Source organism: Rhinatrema bivittatum, chromosome 8, assembly GCF_901001135.1.
Source record: "Rhinatrema bivittatum chromosome 8, aRhiBiv1.1, whole genome shotgun sequence".
In the NCBI taxonomy this organism is placed as follows: domain Eukaryota; kingdom Metazoa; phylum Chordata; class Amphibia; order Gymnophiona; family Rhinatrematidae; genus Rhinatrema; species Rhinatrema bivittatum.
In genome coordinates this window covers 233,586,119-233,599,517 of record NC_042622.1, presented here as the reverse complement: position 1 = coordinate 233,599,517, position 13,399 = coordinate 233,586,119, and the positions used below count along the sequence as shown (strand labels likewise).

Genomic DNA, 13,399 nt, shown 5'->3' with positions numbered 1-13,399 from the left:
AGTCAGCATGGCTTTACCCAGGGCAAGTCTTGCCTCACAAATCTGCTTCACTTTTTTGAAGGAGTTAATAAACATGTGGATAAAGGTGAACCGGTAGATATAGTATACTTGGATTTTCAGAAGGCGTTTGACAAAGTTCCTCATGAGAGGCTTCTAGGAAAAGTAAAAAGTCATGGGATAGGTGGTGATGTCCTTTCGTGGATTGCAAACTGGCTAAAAGACAGGAAACAGAGAGTAGGATTAAATGGGCAATTTTCTCAGTGGAAGGGAGTGGACAGTGGAGTGCCTCAGGGATCTGTATTGGGACCCTTACTGTTCAATATATTTATAAATGATCTGGAAAGAAATACGACGAGTGAGATAATCAAATTTGCAGATGACACAAAATTGTGCAGAGTAGTTAAATCACAAGCAGATTGTGATAAATTGCAGGAAGACCTTGTGAGACTGGAAAATTGGGCATCCAAATGGCAGATGAAATTTAATGTGGATAAGTGCAAGGTGATGCATATAGGGAAAAATAACCCATGCTATAATTACACGATGTTGGGTTCCATATTAGGTGCTACAACCCAAGAAAGAGATCTAGGTGTCATAGTGGATAACACATTGAAATCGTCGGTTCAGTGTGCTGCAGCAGTCAAAAAGCAAACAGAATGTTGGGAATTATTAGAAAAGGAATGATGAATAAAACGGAAAATGTCATAATGCCTCTGTATCGCTCCATGGTGAGACCGCACCTTGAATACTGTGTACAATTCTGGTCGCCGCATCTCAAAAAAGATATAATTGCGATGGAGAAGGTACAGAGAAGGGCTACCAAAATGATAAGGGGAATGGAACAACTCCCCTATGAGGAAAGACTAAAGAGGTTAGGACTTTTCAGCTTGGAGAAGAGACGACTGAGGGGGGATATGATAGAGGTGTTTAAAATCATGAGAGGTCTAGAACGGGTAGATGTGAATCGGTTATTTACTCTTTCGGATAGTAGAAGGACTAGGGGACACTCCATGAAGTTAGCATGGGGCACATTTAAAACTAATCGGAGAAAGTTCTTTTTTACTCAACGCACAATTAAACTCTGGAATTTGTTGCCAGAGAATTTGGTTTGTGCAGTTAGTATAGCTGTGTTTAAAAAAGGATTGGATAAGTTCTTGGAGGAGAAGTCCATTACCTGCTATTAAGTTCACTTAGAGAATAGCCACTGCCATTAACAATGGTTACATGGAATAGACTTAGTTTTTGGGTACTTGCCAGGTTCTTATGGCCTGGATTGGCCACTGTTGGAAACAGGATGCTGGGCTTGATGGACCCTTGGTCTGACCCAGTATGGCATTTTCTTATGTTCTTATGTTCTTATGAGTTTAAAAAATGCCTGAATTGTCCTCGCACCATGTCCATTACGGACCCGCACATCGAATGTGTTTTGAGCTTGTGCGAGGAACACAATGTATCGACATGTCCACAGTGTGTCGAGATGATGGCCAAAGGCAGACTGGCCCATCTGGAGAAGATGGAACATCTCTTCCATCTTCAGTTACTTCCATCGATGTCAACATCAACACAGTTGTCTCCGGCTGGAGCGGCTAAAAAGTTAATACTTTAAAACAAGACGTCGTCCCGATGGAAGTGGTGACCGATCATCTCCAACTCCATCACGGTCATCCATAAAATCCACTTCGGTGCTCAAGAAAAAAGGCACCGAGCATCGTGAGAAACATCGGCACAGTCATCGGAAATCTTCGAACCCCAATCTCGGATCGATGCCCGGAGCACCATCAAGCCACCTCGAGTAGAAGAGTCATTGATACCCTCTATGCCCATCACTCCCAGGTAATCCCCACCGACACCGGTGCCAGGTACCTTGCCACCACAGGGATCTGTGGAAGAGCCGGTTCCGCCTTCTCTGCCACCCCCTATAGCTGCTCTGACCTCACCAGCTATAAGGGAGGAACTGGACGGTTTCATCCGCCAGGCAGTTAAAGAAGCTCTGCGATATATTCAACCATCGATGCCGATACCATCACTGGCACAGATGCCGACGCTGGACTTATCACTATTTGCACCGATACTCGCCAAGCTCGATACCCTTATCGGTGCCATTCCGGTGCAACCAGTGCCATCGGGATCAAAGTCTCCGATTTCCAATCCCAGGGAAGACTATGCCTCGAAGGGTTTGCCAATGCCTAAGCCAGTACCAGGACCGTTGGGGATTTCACATCCGAGACTCCCTTTTTCTCCATTGATTCCACCGATGAAACAGTCGATGCCTTCGATGCCACCGTTCCATCCTCCCTCCACGACATCCTTCCTCGGACACCTGGGATGAGAGAGACACAGATACGTCATCGGACAATATCTTATTGGATCCATCCCTTCCGGAGGAGAGGAGAAAATCACCTCCAGAGGACCTCTCTTTTTCAAATTTTGTAAAAGAGATGGCAGATACCATCCCTTTCCAGCTGGTGGCAGAAGAGGATACGAGACAAAACACCCTAGAGGTTTTACAATTTGTAGATCCTCCTAAGGAAGTTCTTGCAATACTTCTGCATGAAGTACATATGGATCTCCAGAACAGACTATGGGAACACCCTTGTACCATACCACCAGTAAACAAGCCACTTACCTGGTTCAACATATACCAGGATTCCAGAAACCTCAGCTGCCACACCAGTCTGTAGTGGTGGAGTCTGCCCAAAAGAAGTAAAAAAGAATCCACCCACACTCGTCTACAACTCCTGGAAAGGAGCAAAAATTCTTAGATACTCTTGGCTGGAAAATGTTCCAAGGATCCATGCTGGTTTCCAGAATTGAGTCATATCAGTTATATATGACTCAATACCAGCGAAATTTATGGAAGCAAATACAGGAATTGTCTGAGTCACTTCCTCAACAATACCAGGATTCCTTTAATAATATCATTTATAAGGGCCTAGAGGCAGGAAAACATGAGGTCCGTTCAGCCTATGACAGCTTCGAAACATCGTCCAGAATGACTGCAACAGGAATTATTACTCGTAGATGGGCCTGGCTGAAGGCTTCTGACCTCAGGTCAGAAATTCAAGACAAATTGGCAGATCTCCCTTGTACTGAAGACAACCTCTTTGGAGAAAAAGTACAGAATGCTGTGACAGCTGAAAGAACATTATGAGATTCTACGCCAACTCTCCTCTGTTCCAGCAGAGACACCATCTTCTGCATGACGAACAGCTAGGAAAGACACCAGAAAACCTTATTACAGACCACGGATATACTATCCCCCAGCACCCCGTGGTAGGGCATCAAGACCAGCCCAGAGAGGTCAATCTAGACAACCAAGGGCATCTAGGCCTCAACCTCCTCCTCAGACAGGCCCTGCATTGGGATTTTGAAAACCTGCCAGAGGACAGCAGCCACTCCACCATCCCAACCCAAAGTCTACTAGTGGGAGGTCAGATCTCCTTTTTTCGTTCCAATTGGTCGCTCATCACCACAGATCAATGAGTACTATACATTATATCTCAAGGTTATCATCTGGATTTTCTCACAGTACCAAAAGATTCTCCACCAAGCTCGCTTTGGGTACACCAGGATCATTCCACACTTCTGCAAACAGAATTGTCCACCCTCCTGATAGCCAGGGCCGTGGAACCAGTTCCCTGACCTCAGCAGGGCAGAGGATTCTACTCCCGCTATTTTCTCATTCCAAAGAAAACAGGAGGCCTACGTCCCATCTTAGACCTCCGAAAACTCAACAAATTTCTACAGAAGGAAAAGCTCAGGATGGTATCTTTAGGCACCATGCTTCCACTTCTTCAAACAGAAGATTGGCTCTGTTCTCTGGATCTTCAAGACGCTTACGCTCACATTCCAATTTTTCTCCCTCAATGCAAGTTCCTGCATTTCCTGGTGGGTCATCAACACTTTCAATACCGAGTACTGCCATTCGGACTTGCTTCAGCACCCCGAGTATTCACAAAGTGCCTAGCAGTGGCAGTGGCTCATCTATGCAAGGAAAAGCATACACGTATTCCCTTATCTCGACACACACAATCAATCTGCTTCACTCGTTGGGATTTCTAATCAGCTACCAAAAATCCCATCTTTTACCATCGCGCCTTCTGCAGTTCATCGGAGCAGAATTGAACACCACCATATCCAAAGCCTTCCTTCCAAAAGACCGCGCAGAGACTCTGTCCACTTTAGCGAACTCTCTGCTCACGAAGTGAACAGCGACAGCCCATCAGTTCCTCACTCTCCTCGGCCACATGGCTTCTATGGTTCATGTCACTACTATAGCCAGATTAACCATGAGAATAACGCAATGGACATTGAATTCTCAGTGGCTCCAAGCCATTCAACCACTGTCATCTCCAATTCAAATATCCCACCAGTTACGTTCATCTCTCTTCTGGTGGGTGAACACGAACAATTTGCTCGAAGGCCTACCTTTCCAGCAACCAGTTCCACAAGTAACCTTGACTACAGATGCATCCACCTTGGGTTGGGGAGCACATACAGAAGGTCTTCAGACTCAAGGTACTTGGACAAAACTCGAAGCAACTTTCCAAATCAACTTCTTGGAGCTTCGAGCTATATGTTATGCTCTCTATGCGTTCAAGGAATGCCTTTCACACAAGATTGTGTTAATACAAACAGACAACACAGTTGCCATGTGGACCCTGAACAAACAAGGAGGCACGGGCTCTTATCTCCTTTGCCAAGAAGCCACACAAATTTGGGACTGGGCCCTGACACATTCCATGTTTCTCCGGGTGACTTATCTGGCGGGCATTCACAACATAGTTGCAGACCGCCTCAGTCGTCGGTTCCAACCTCACGAGTGGTCCCTGGATCCTTTAGTAGTGACCAGGATATTTCAACATTGGGACCAACCAACAGTGGACCTCTTTGCATCCGAGCTGAATCACAAAGTGGACAGATTCTGCTCCCTGCACAAACAGAGAAACCAGTTAGCCAAGGACGCCTTTGCTCGCCCCTGGAATTCAGGTCCTCTATACGCATATCCCCCGATACCGCTAATAACCAAAACTCTAGTGAAACTACAACAGGAGACAAGGAGACTTGTTGAGGCCATAGCCCTGTATTGGCCTCAACAAGTATGGTTTCCCATACTCCTCGACCTCTCGATCAGGGAACCAATTTGCCTGGGCACAGCTCCCACTCTCATAACTCAGGATCAGGGCAGGTTGCACCATCCCAACCTTCAAACCCTATCCCTCACAGCCTGGATGTTGAAAGCTTGATCCTGCAACCACTCAATCTTTCAACTAATGTCTTTCAAGTGCTTGTAGCTTCACGAAAGCCTTCCACACGAAAATCCTATCATTGTAAGTGGAAAAGATTCACCACGTGGTGCATGCAGAAAAGCATTGATCCCTTTTCCTGCCCCACATCATCTTTATTAGACTATCTCTGGCACCTTTCAGACTCTGGTCTCCAGACTTCGCCAGTAAGGGTGCACTTGAGTGCTATTTCAGCTTACCATAAAGGAGTAGGGGATGCACCGATATCAGCGCAACCCCTTGTCAGTAGATTTATGAGAGGTTTAATTCAGCTTAAACCCCCGTTACAGCCACCAGTCACAGAATGGGACCTTAATGTAGTTCTAACAAGGCTCATGCGTTCTCCCTTTGAGCCCATGGATTCCTGCGAAGTTAAATTTCTCATATGGAAAGTTCTCATCCTAGTGGCTATTACATCTGCTAGAAGAGTTATTGAGTTACAAACACTTGTAACATACTCACCCTATACCATGTTCCTACATGACTGAGTGGTACTCCATACTCACCCTAAATTCCTACCCAAGGAGATTACGGATTCCCACTTGAATCAGTTTATAAATTAGCCCACATTCTTTCCAAGACCTCACTTTCACCAAGGCGAAAGAGTTTTACACACCTTGGACTGTAAACGCGCGCTAGCATATTATCTAGACTGCACTAGAGTCCATAGGAAATCCACCCAGCTCTTTGTTTCTTTTGACAAAAACAAACCGGGTATGGCAGTGGGCAAACAAACACTTTCTGACTGGCTAGCAAATTGTATAGACTTCTGCTATGAAAAAGCAGGCCTTTCTCTCCAGGGACGAGTAAAGGCACACTCAGAGCAATGGCAACTTCAGTAGCACACATGCAAGGCTGCAACATGGAGCTCTCTTCACACATTTGCAGCCCATTACTGCTTGGACAAGGAAGGACGACAAGATTCAGCCTTTGGACAATCTGAGTTAAAGAATTTGTTTCCAGTATAATCCCAACTCCTTCCACATCCAACCTGCTGTGATTTCAGGCTTCCTCATTTTTCCAACAGTACACCAGTTGTGCCCATTGCACAAGTTGTACGCTGTTGGTCCAACACAAAGATGACTCAGTCTGTAGCTTGCTAATCACCCATATGTGAGGACTATCATCCTGCTTGTCCTGGGATAAAGCAAAATTGCTTACCAGTAATAGGTGTTATCCCAGGACAGCATTGATGTAGTCTTCACGAAACCCACACACCACCCCACGGAGTTGGGTCCGAAACGTTTTATTTTTTGGCTAAAGCTTATTGCTACAAACGAGACTGAAGAGAGACCCCTGTGGCTCGAGGGATCATGACATGTTGGGCATGCTCAGTGGACTCAGTATGCCAGTCAAAGGTTTCTAGAAACTTTGACAGAAAGTTTTCCGCGATAGGGCTCCTTCCAGTGACGTCACCCATATGTGAGGACTACATCCTGCTGTCCTGGGATAACACCTATTACAGGTGTTTGGGCTACCAAAATAAGGGGAATGGAACAGCTCCCCTATGAGGAAAGACTAAAGAGGTTAGGACTTTTCAGCTTGGAGAAGAGACGGCTGAGGGGAGATATGATTGAGATGTTTAAAATTATGAGAGGTCTAGAACGGGTAGATGTGAATCGGTTATTTACTCTTTCGGATAATAGACTAGGGGGCACTCCATGAAGTTAGCATGTGGCACATTTAAAACTAATCGGAGAAAGTTCTTTTTCACTCAACGCACAATTAAACTCTGGAATTTGTTGCCAGAAGATGTGGATAGTGCAGTTAATATAGCTGTGTTTAAAAAAGGATTGGGTAAGTTCTTGGAGGAGAAGTCCATTACCTGCTATTAATTAAGTTGACTTAGATAATAACCACTGCTATTACTAGCAAGGGTAACATGGAATAGACTTAGTTTTTGGGTACTTGCCAGGTTCTTATGGCCTGGATTGGCCACTGTTGGAAACAGGATGCTGGGTTTGATGGACCCTTGGTCTGACCCAGTATGGCATGTTCTTATGTAGGTAAGCAGTTTTGCTTTCCACATAAACCAGACCATCACCCTCCCGACTTTCCACCCAAAACCTCATGCAAACAACAATGAACGAAGACTACATTCATTAGACTGTAAACGGGCGCTAGCCTATTATAAAAAGCACAAGCATTCTGCTAACAGAGCCTCACAGCTCTTTCTCTCCTTCAATCCAAATGCACCAGGACTCCCTGTATCCAAGAGAACACTATAGTGTCTAAACATCAAAATCACAGAACATATAGAAAGACATGGTTTAATGGAACAAAGTCAGCATGGCTTTACCCAAGGCAAGTCTTGCCTCACAAATCTGCTTCACATTTTTGAAGGAGTTAATAAACATGTGGATAAAGGTGAACCGGTAGATGGTAGTATACTTGGATTTTCAGAAGGTGTTTGACAAAGTTCCTCATGAGAGGCTTCTAGGAAAAGTAAAAAGTCATGGGATAGGTGGTGATGTCCTTTCGTGGATTGCAAACTGGATAAAAGACAGGAAACAGAGAGTAGGATTAAATGGACAATTTTCTCAGTGGAAGGGAGTGGACAGTGGAGTGCCTCAGGGATCTGTATTGGGATCCTTACTTTTCAATATATTTATAAATGATCTGGAAAGAAATACGACGAGTGAGATAATCAAATTGGCAGATGATACAAAATTGTTCAGAGTAGTTAAATCACAAGCAGATTGTGATAAATTGCAGGAAGACCTTGTGAGACTGGAAAACTGGGCATCCAAATGGCAGATGAAATTTAAGGTGGATAAGTGCAAGGTGATGCATATAGGGAAAAATAACCCATGCTATAATTACACAATGTTGGGTTCCATATTAGGTGCTACAACCCAAGAAAGAGATCTAGGCGTCATAGTGGATAACACATTGAAATCGTCGGTTCAGTGTGCTGCGGCAGTCAAAAAAGCAAACAGAATGTTGAGAATTATTAGAAAGGGAATGGTGAATAAAACAGAAAATGTCATAATACCTCTGTATCGCTCCATGGTGAGACTGCACCTTGAATACTGTGTACAATTCTGGTCGCCGCATCTCAAAAAAGATATAATTGCGATGGAGAAAGTACAGAGAAGGGCTACCAAAATAAGGGGAATGGAACAGCTCCCCTATGAGGAAAGACTAAAGAGGTTAGGACTTTTCAGCTTGGAGAAGAGACGGCTGAGGGGGGTATATGATTGAGATGTTTAAAATTATGAGAGGTCTAGAACGGGTAGATGTGAATCGGTTATTTACTCTTTCGGATAATAGAAAGACTAGGGAGCACTCCATGAAGTTAGCATGGGCACATTTAAAACTAATCGGAGAAAGTTCTTTTTTACTCAACGCACAATTAAACTCTGGAATTTGTTGCCAGAGGATGTGGTTAATGCAGTTAGTATAGCTGTGTTTAAAAAAGGATTGGATAAGTTCTTGGAGGAGAAGTCCATTACCTGCTATTAAGTTCACTTAGAGAATAGCCACTGCCATTAGCAATGGTAACATGGAATAGACTTAGTTTTTGGGTACTTGCCAGGTTCTTATGGCCTGGATTGGCCACTGTTGGAAACAGGATGCTGGGCTTGATGGACCCATGGTCTGACCCAGTATGGCATTTTCTTATGTTCTTATCGTTCTGGATCTCAAACTGCAGACTGTTCTGCTACCAAAAGCGTTCAGAGACCCTATCCTCCACACCCAAGGCACATCAAGTATGTGTGGCTGCTTTAATTGCTCACCTCCACGATGTGCCTCTCCTTGACATTTGTAAGGCAGCCACACGGTCAGCACTGCACACGTTCAATTCCCACTGCTGTTTAGATACACAAACTGTGGATGACATAAACATGGGGCGGATCATTCTTGAAAAGAGCACCTCTACAGCACATCAAGCAGGCTCATAAGAACTGCCCGCTTCTATTCTATCGTATTGCGCGCTTACCTCACTACATCATAGTCACATTTTAAGCAATGCATTCAATACTTCAGCTGAGGACTCCCAGACAGCATGGCTAATTCATGCTGCTTATCTATGGGAAAAGAGCAGGTTTGCTTACCATAAACGGTGTTTTCCGTAGATAGATGAATTAGTCATTCTGACCCGCCCACCTCCCCGGACAGTTCCGGCATTGCATATCGTCTTGCTTTGTCACGAACTGAGGAGTTTCAGGGAAACGCATGAAGATACAAGAAGGATCACCTCACTAAAAGACTTTGGATGATCATAGTGAGCTCTGCCACCTAGTGGCATGGAGGATGTACCCCAGACAGAATGGCTAATTCATCTGCTATCTATGGAAAATACCATTTATGGTAAGCAAACCTGCTCTTCTACAAGTTCCAAGAAAACTCCATCCAGTACAGATTACAATTAAACAACCATAAAAACCAGTTTAAAACTACAAGACAATGATATGGAAATATCGACACAATAAAATAAATCATCCTTTACCCAAATGCCTCTTTAAAAAATAAGGTCTTAATCTAGATGTACTGGCAATGAGTTTTACAGTGTTGGGGCTACTATTGAAAATGCTGTTGTTCGTGTCTGTTCATACTTGTAGGCTCGTGCAAGAGCCTTGTTCCCGCTGATCAAAATGACCTAGAAGGTACGTACCAATTAGTTTTACTCCTAACTGAAAAAGGATCTTACAAATTTAATAACTTATGTGTTATTACCAAAAGTCTAAATTTTGACCTTCATTTGACTGGAAACCAATGTAATTGCTGGAGGGCAGGAGTTATTGATCTTGTCGATACACCCAAACAGAAGTCTGGCAGCAGCATGTTGAACTAGCTGCAAAACCCATATTAATTTCTCAGGGAAGCCCACATATAATGTACCACAGTAATCAAGGTGCTCTAGAACTAGTGATTTCATCACTGTTCTAAACAACTGGCAACAATGGTCACAGTGTTTTTAACATTTTTAATTTATAAAAATGTGCCCTTTGCCAAATACCAGGTATATGGTTTCAATGTCAGAGGGGAGTTCAAAATAACTCCTAGGCTGTGTACCTCTGAAAAAATAGGTATTGTAGTGTCCTCTTCCTGTTAAAGGATCCCTTCCCATCCAGAGTACCTTAGTTTTCTCACATTCAGGGATTACCCATTTCCAGTTAATCAAATCTTAATTTGTGTCAAATAATCACAAAAGAGCTTTGCAGGTAACAGTCCCGGCTCATCACTAGGTATGTATTCTGAATGTCATTTGTATATATAAAATATGACACACCTGGTATCTGAAGTATTGAGCCAAATACAAGTTAAACAGTGCAGAGGGCAGCATGGAATCTTAAGGACCTCCCACAGTCAAATCCCACCAGGAAGAAAATTGTGCACAATTCTGGATGCACTGTCCTCTGCCATGTAAAAATGATCTACCAATTTAACACAATCCCTGTAACTCCAATATATTGAAGTCGGGAAATAAGGATATCATGTTAAATTGTATCAAAGGCAGCTGATACATCGAGCTGCACCAATATTCCAGTTAAAATCTTCTTTAACAACCCCAAATGACTTTACTTTGTTTTGCTGTCTGTTCCTAATTGGGAATGATTGGTGTCATTCTTTTGCATGAAGTGTTTTGGTACTAAATCTAAGACTGTAAAGGAAATTTGATCTAACTGGCTTCAAATAGGTTGACTTTGGAATTGGAAATTCTTACTGTTGCTTGAGCTCATCCCCTTTTGGTTTCTGCATTGTGTTACGTGCTGCATCACATTACACCATTAACAAGTCTAAACCTGCATCTCAATCCTCTGTTGTCCAGAGTATATCCAAAAAGAAAGGCATAAAGTTCAGGTTCCCCCCAGACTGGTACTATATTACTCTTTCCTTTCAGTGCTGAACATATGCAGGGATATGAGAACCAAACTTGTATCAAGGCGTCTGGATGTCTTGCTTTGTGACTCATCCCTTGCTGCTGCAGACTGTTACTGTCTTAGATATAGCATAACCGCTGTCTGTTTTTAGGGTAGGGGATTTCTGTGCATAAAACATATATATATATTTTTTTTTTTAAATCTTCTTGCTCCACAGAACCTGAACCAGAACCCACGGACCTTGTTACCCAAGTTTTACGGCCTATACTGTGTGCAGTCAGGTGGTAAAAATATCCGGGTAGTAGTGATGAACAACATTTTACCCAGGGTGGTAAAAATGCACCTTAAGTATGACATGAAAGGTTCAACCTACAAACGACGGGCATCCAAGAAGGAGCGAGAGAAGTCTAGCCCCACATTCAAAGACTTGGATTTCATACAGGAGACACCAGAGGGTTTAATGCTGGATGCAGACACCTTCAGTGCCCTGGTGAAAACGCTGCAGAGAGACTGTCTGGTGAGTTGGAAGCTGGGAAAATCAAAAGTGATGGTTTCTGAGGTCAGTATTCAAAAGCCATTTAGACAGATACCTCACAAGTTATCCATCTAAATGGCAAATGTGGTATATTCAGCAACTTATTTGCTAAATTATAGCCTGATGAAAAGAGGGATTTTCAGGGGCATTCTGGGGAGGAGTAATCTGCCTAATGTAGTTGAATATCACATATATCTGGCTATATTAGCTGGATAACGTTAGACCTGGTCCGATTTCCTCCCTCTCCCAATCATCAAATAACAGAGGCCATAGCGGCCTTCAATTACCACCTATATTTATCAAATTAACCTTTCCTGCTGCAGACCTCCCCCCCCCCCCCCCCCCCCCAATTTGCAAGGATTCCGCCAGGCTCTCCCACCCCCACTATCTTGACAAACTGGCTGCTGCACCCCCTCCCCCAGACCCTCTCCCATCCCCCCAAATCTGTAAAAGCCCTACCTGGAGTGAGGTCTGAACTTACTCGCTCCCGGCAAAGTCCAATGCTACCTCTGTCAGTGTTAGCAAGAAATAGGTATGTTGCATCCACTGTAGCAGATCTATACTAAGGGGAGTATCATGAGCAATCAGATTAAAAAAAAAAACAGGGATTTTTTATTTTATTATTTTTTTTTTAATTTTCAAAATTTTAACATATTATAACAAGCATATATCTTGTTAGGGTAATACAGTACAATCTTAAGCAATGCATAGGAAATACAATTCACTTATTCAATCCTTGTACCTAAATTGCTTTAATCAACATTGCTTTAATCAACCAACTACCTACACACATATATGACATCGTCACCCTCCACAGACACAAAAAACGAGGAGGCGGCCTTCTTCTAGCCACCAAGAAAGAACTCAGACTTACTGCACATACAATCAGGACTGAGTCCAAATTGGAACTGGGTTTAGTCAAATCAAAACAACTGCAACTACTACTAGTTTACGCTCCTCCTGGAGTACTAGAAACCGACTCCTCGCCCCTCATAGAATCCATTGTGAAACATATCAACTCAGACCTCCCAACCATGATCATGGGTGACTTTAACCTCCATATCGACGCCTTACCTCGCTCCTCTAATTGTGAAGCCCTCCTCACTGCCCTCAGTGCAATGGGATTCACTCAGATCATCAACAATCCTACACACAAAGCTGGACACACTCTGGATCTAATCTTCATCAACTCTAACTTCTCCTGCACAATGGAACCCTCATGTACCCCAATCCCCTGGTCAGACCACTTCCTGATAAAATCCTCCTTCTCCACAAATAAACAGACACACACCTCACATCACCTTTCTACCATTCAATTCAGGAAATCATGCCTATCCGATATACTTAGTGATCAGCTTTCCAAGGAACTCACAAACCTAGATCTATCCAATCCTGACTCAGCCCTATCCTCTTGGCATAAGATTACAGAAGCAGTTGCAAACAAATTGTGCCCAGTAGTCTCCAAAACAATTAATCCAACAAAAAAAGGAAATCAACCCTGGTTCACCTCTGAACTAAAACGGATGAAACAAGACCTACGTCACAAGGAAAATAGATGGTGCAAAACCCCCAACTCATCTACCCTTTCAGCATACAAAGGATCTTTACAGGACCTCTATTCTATGCCAACAAAATACACCATCTCCAGTATGATGCCCAGGCTCTTTTCTCTTATGTAGCACAAATCACTAAATCAGCCCCCCCCCCCCCCCCCCCGGTCTATACCAGACGAACAAGCACTATCCAAGGCT

At 43.5% G+C, this 13,399-nt stretch overlaps 1 protein-coding gene across 4 annotated transcripts in view; it reads left to right on the top strand.

Annotated features, from left to right (window-relative positions):
- The window catches only part of PIP5K1C (phosphatidylinositol-4-phosphate 5-kinase type 1 gamma), a 368,099-nt gene that overhangs the window by 209,163 nt on the left and 145,537 nt on the right, over nucleotides 1-13,399 (top strand). For all 4 annotated transcript variants that reach the window (XM_029614097.1, XM_029614096.1, XM_029614095.1 and 1 more), the window contains one exon: nucleotides 11,331-11,630. In XM_029614097.1, the coding sequence (XP_029469957.1) occupies nucleotides 11,331-11,630 (300 nt within the window). The remainder of the gene's footprint in view (nucleotides 1-11,330; nucleotides 11,631-13,399) is intronic.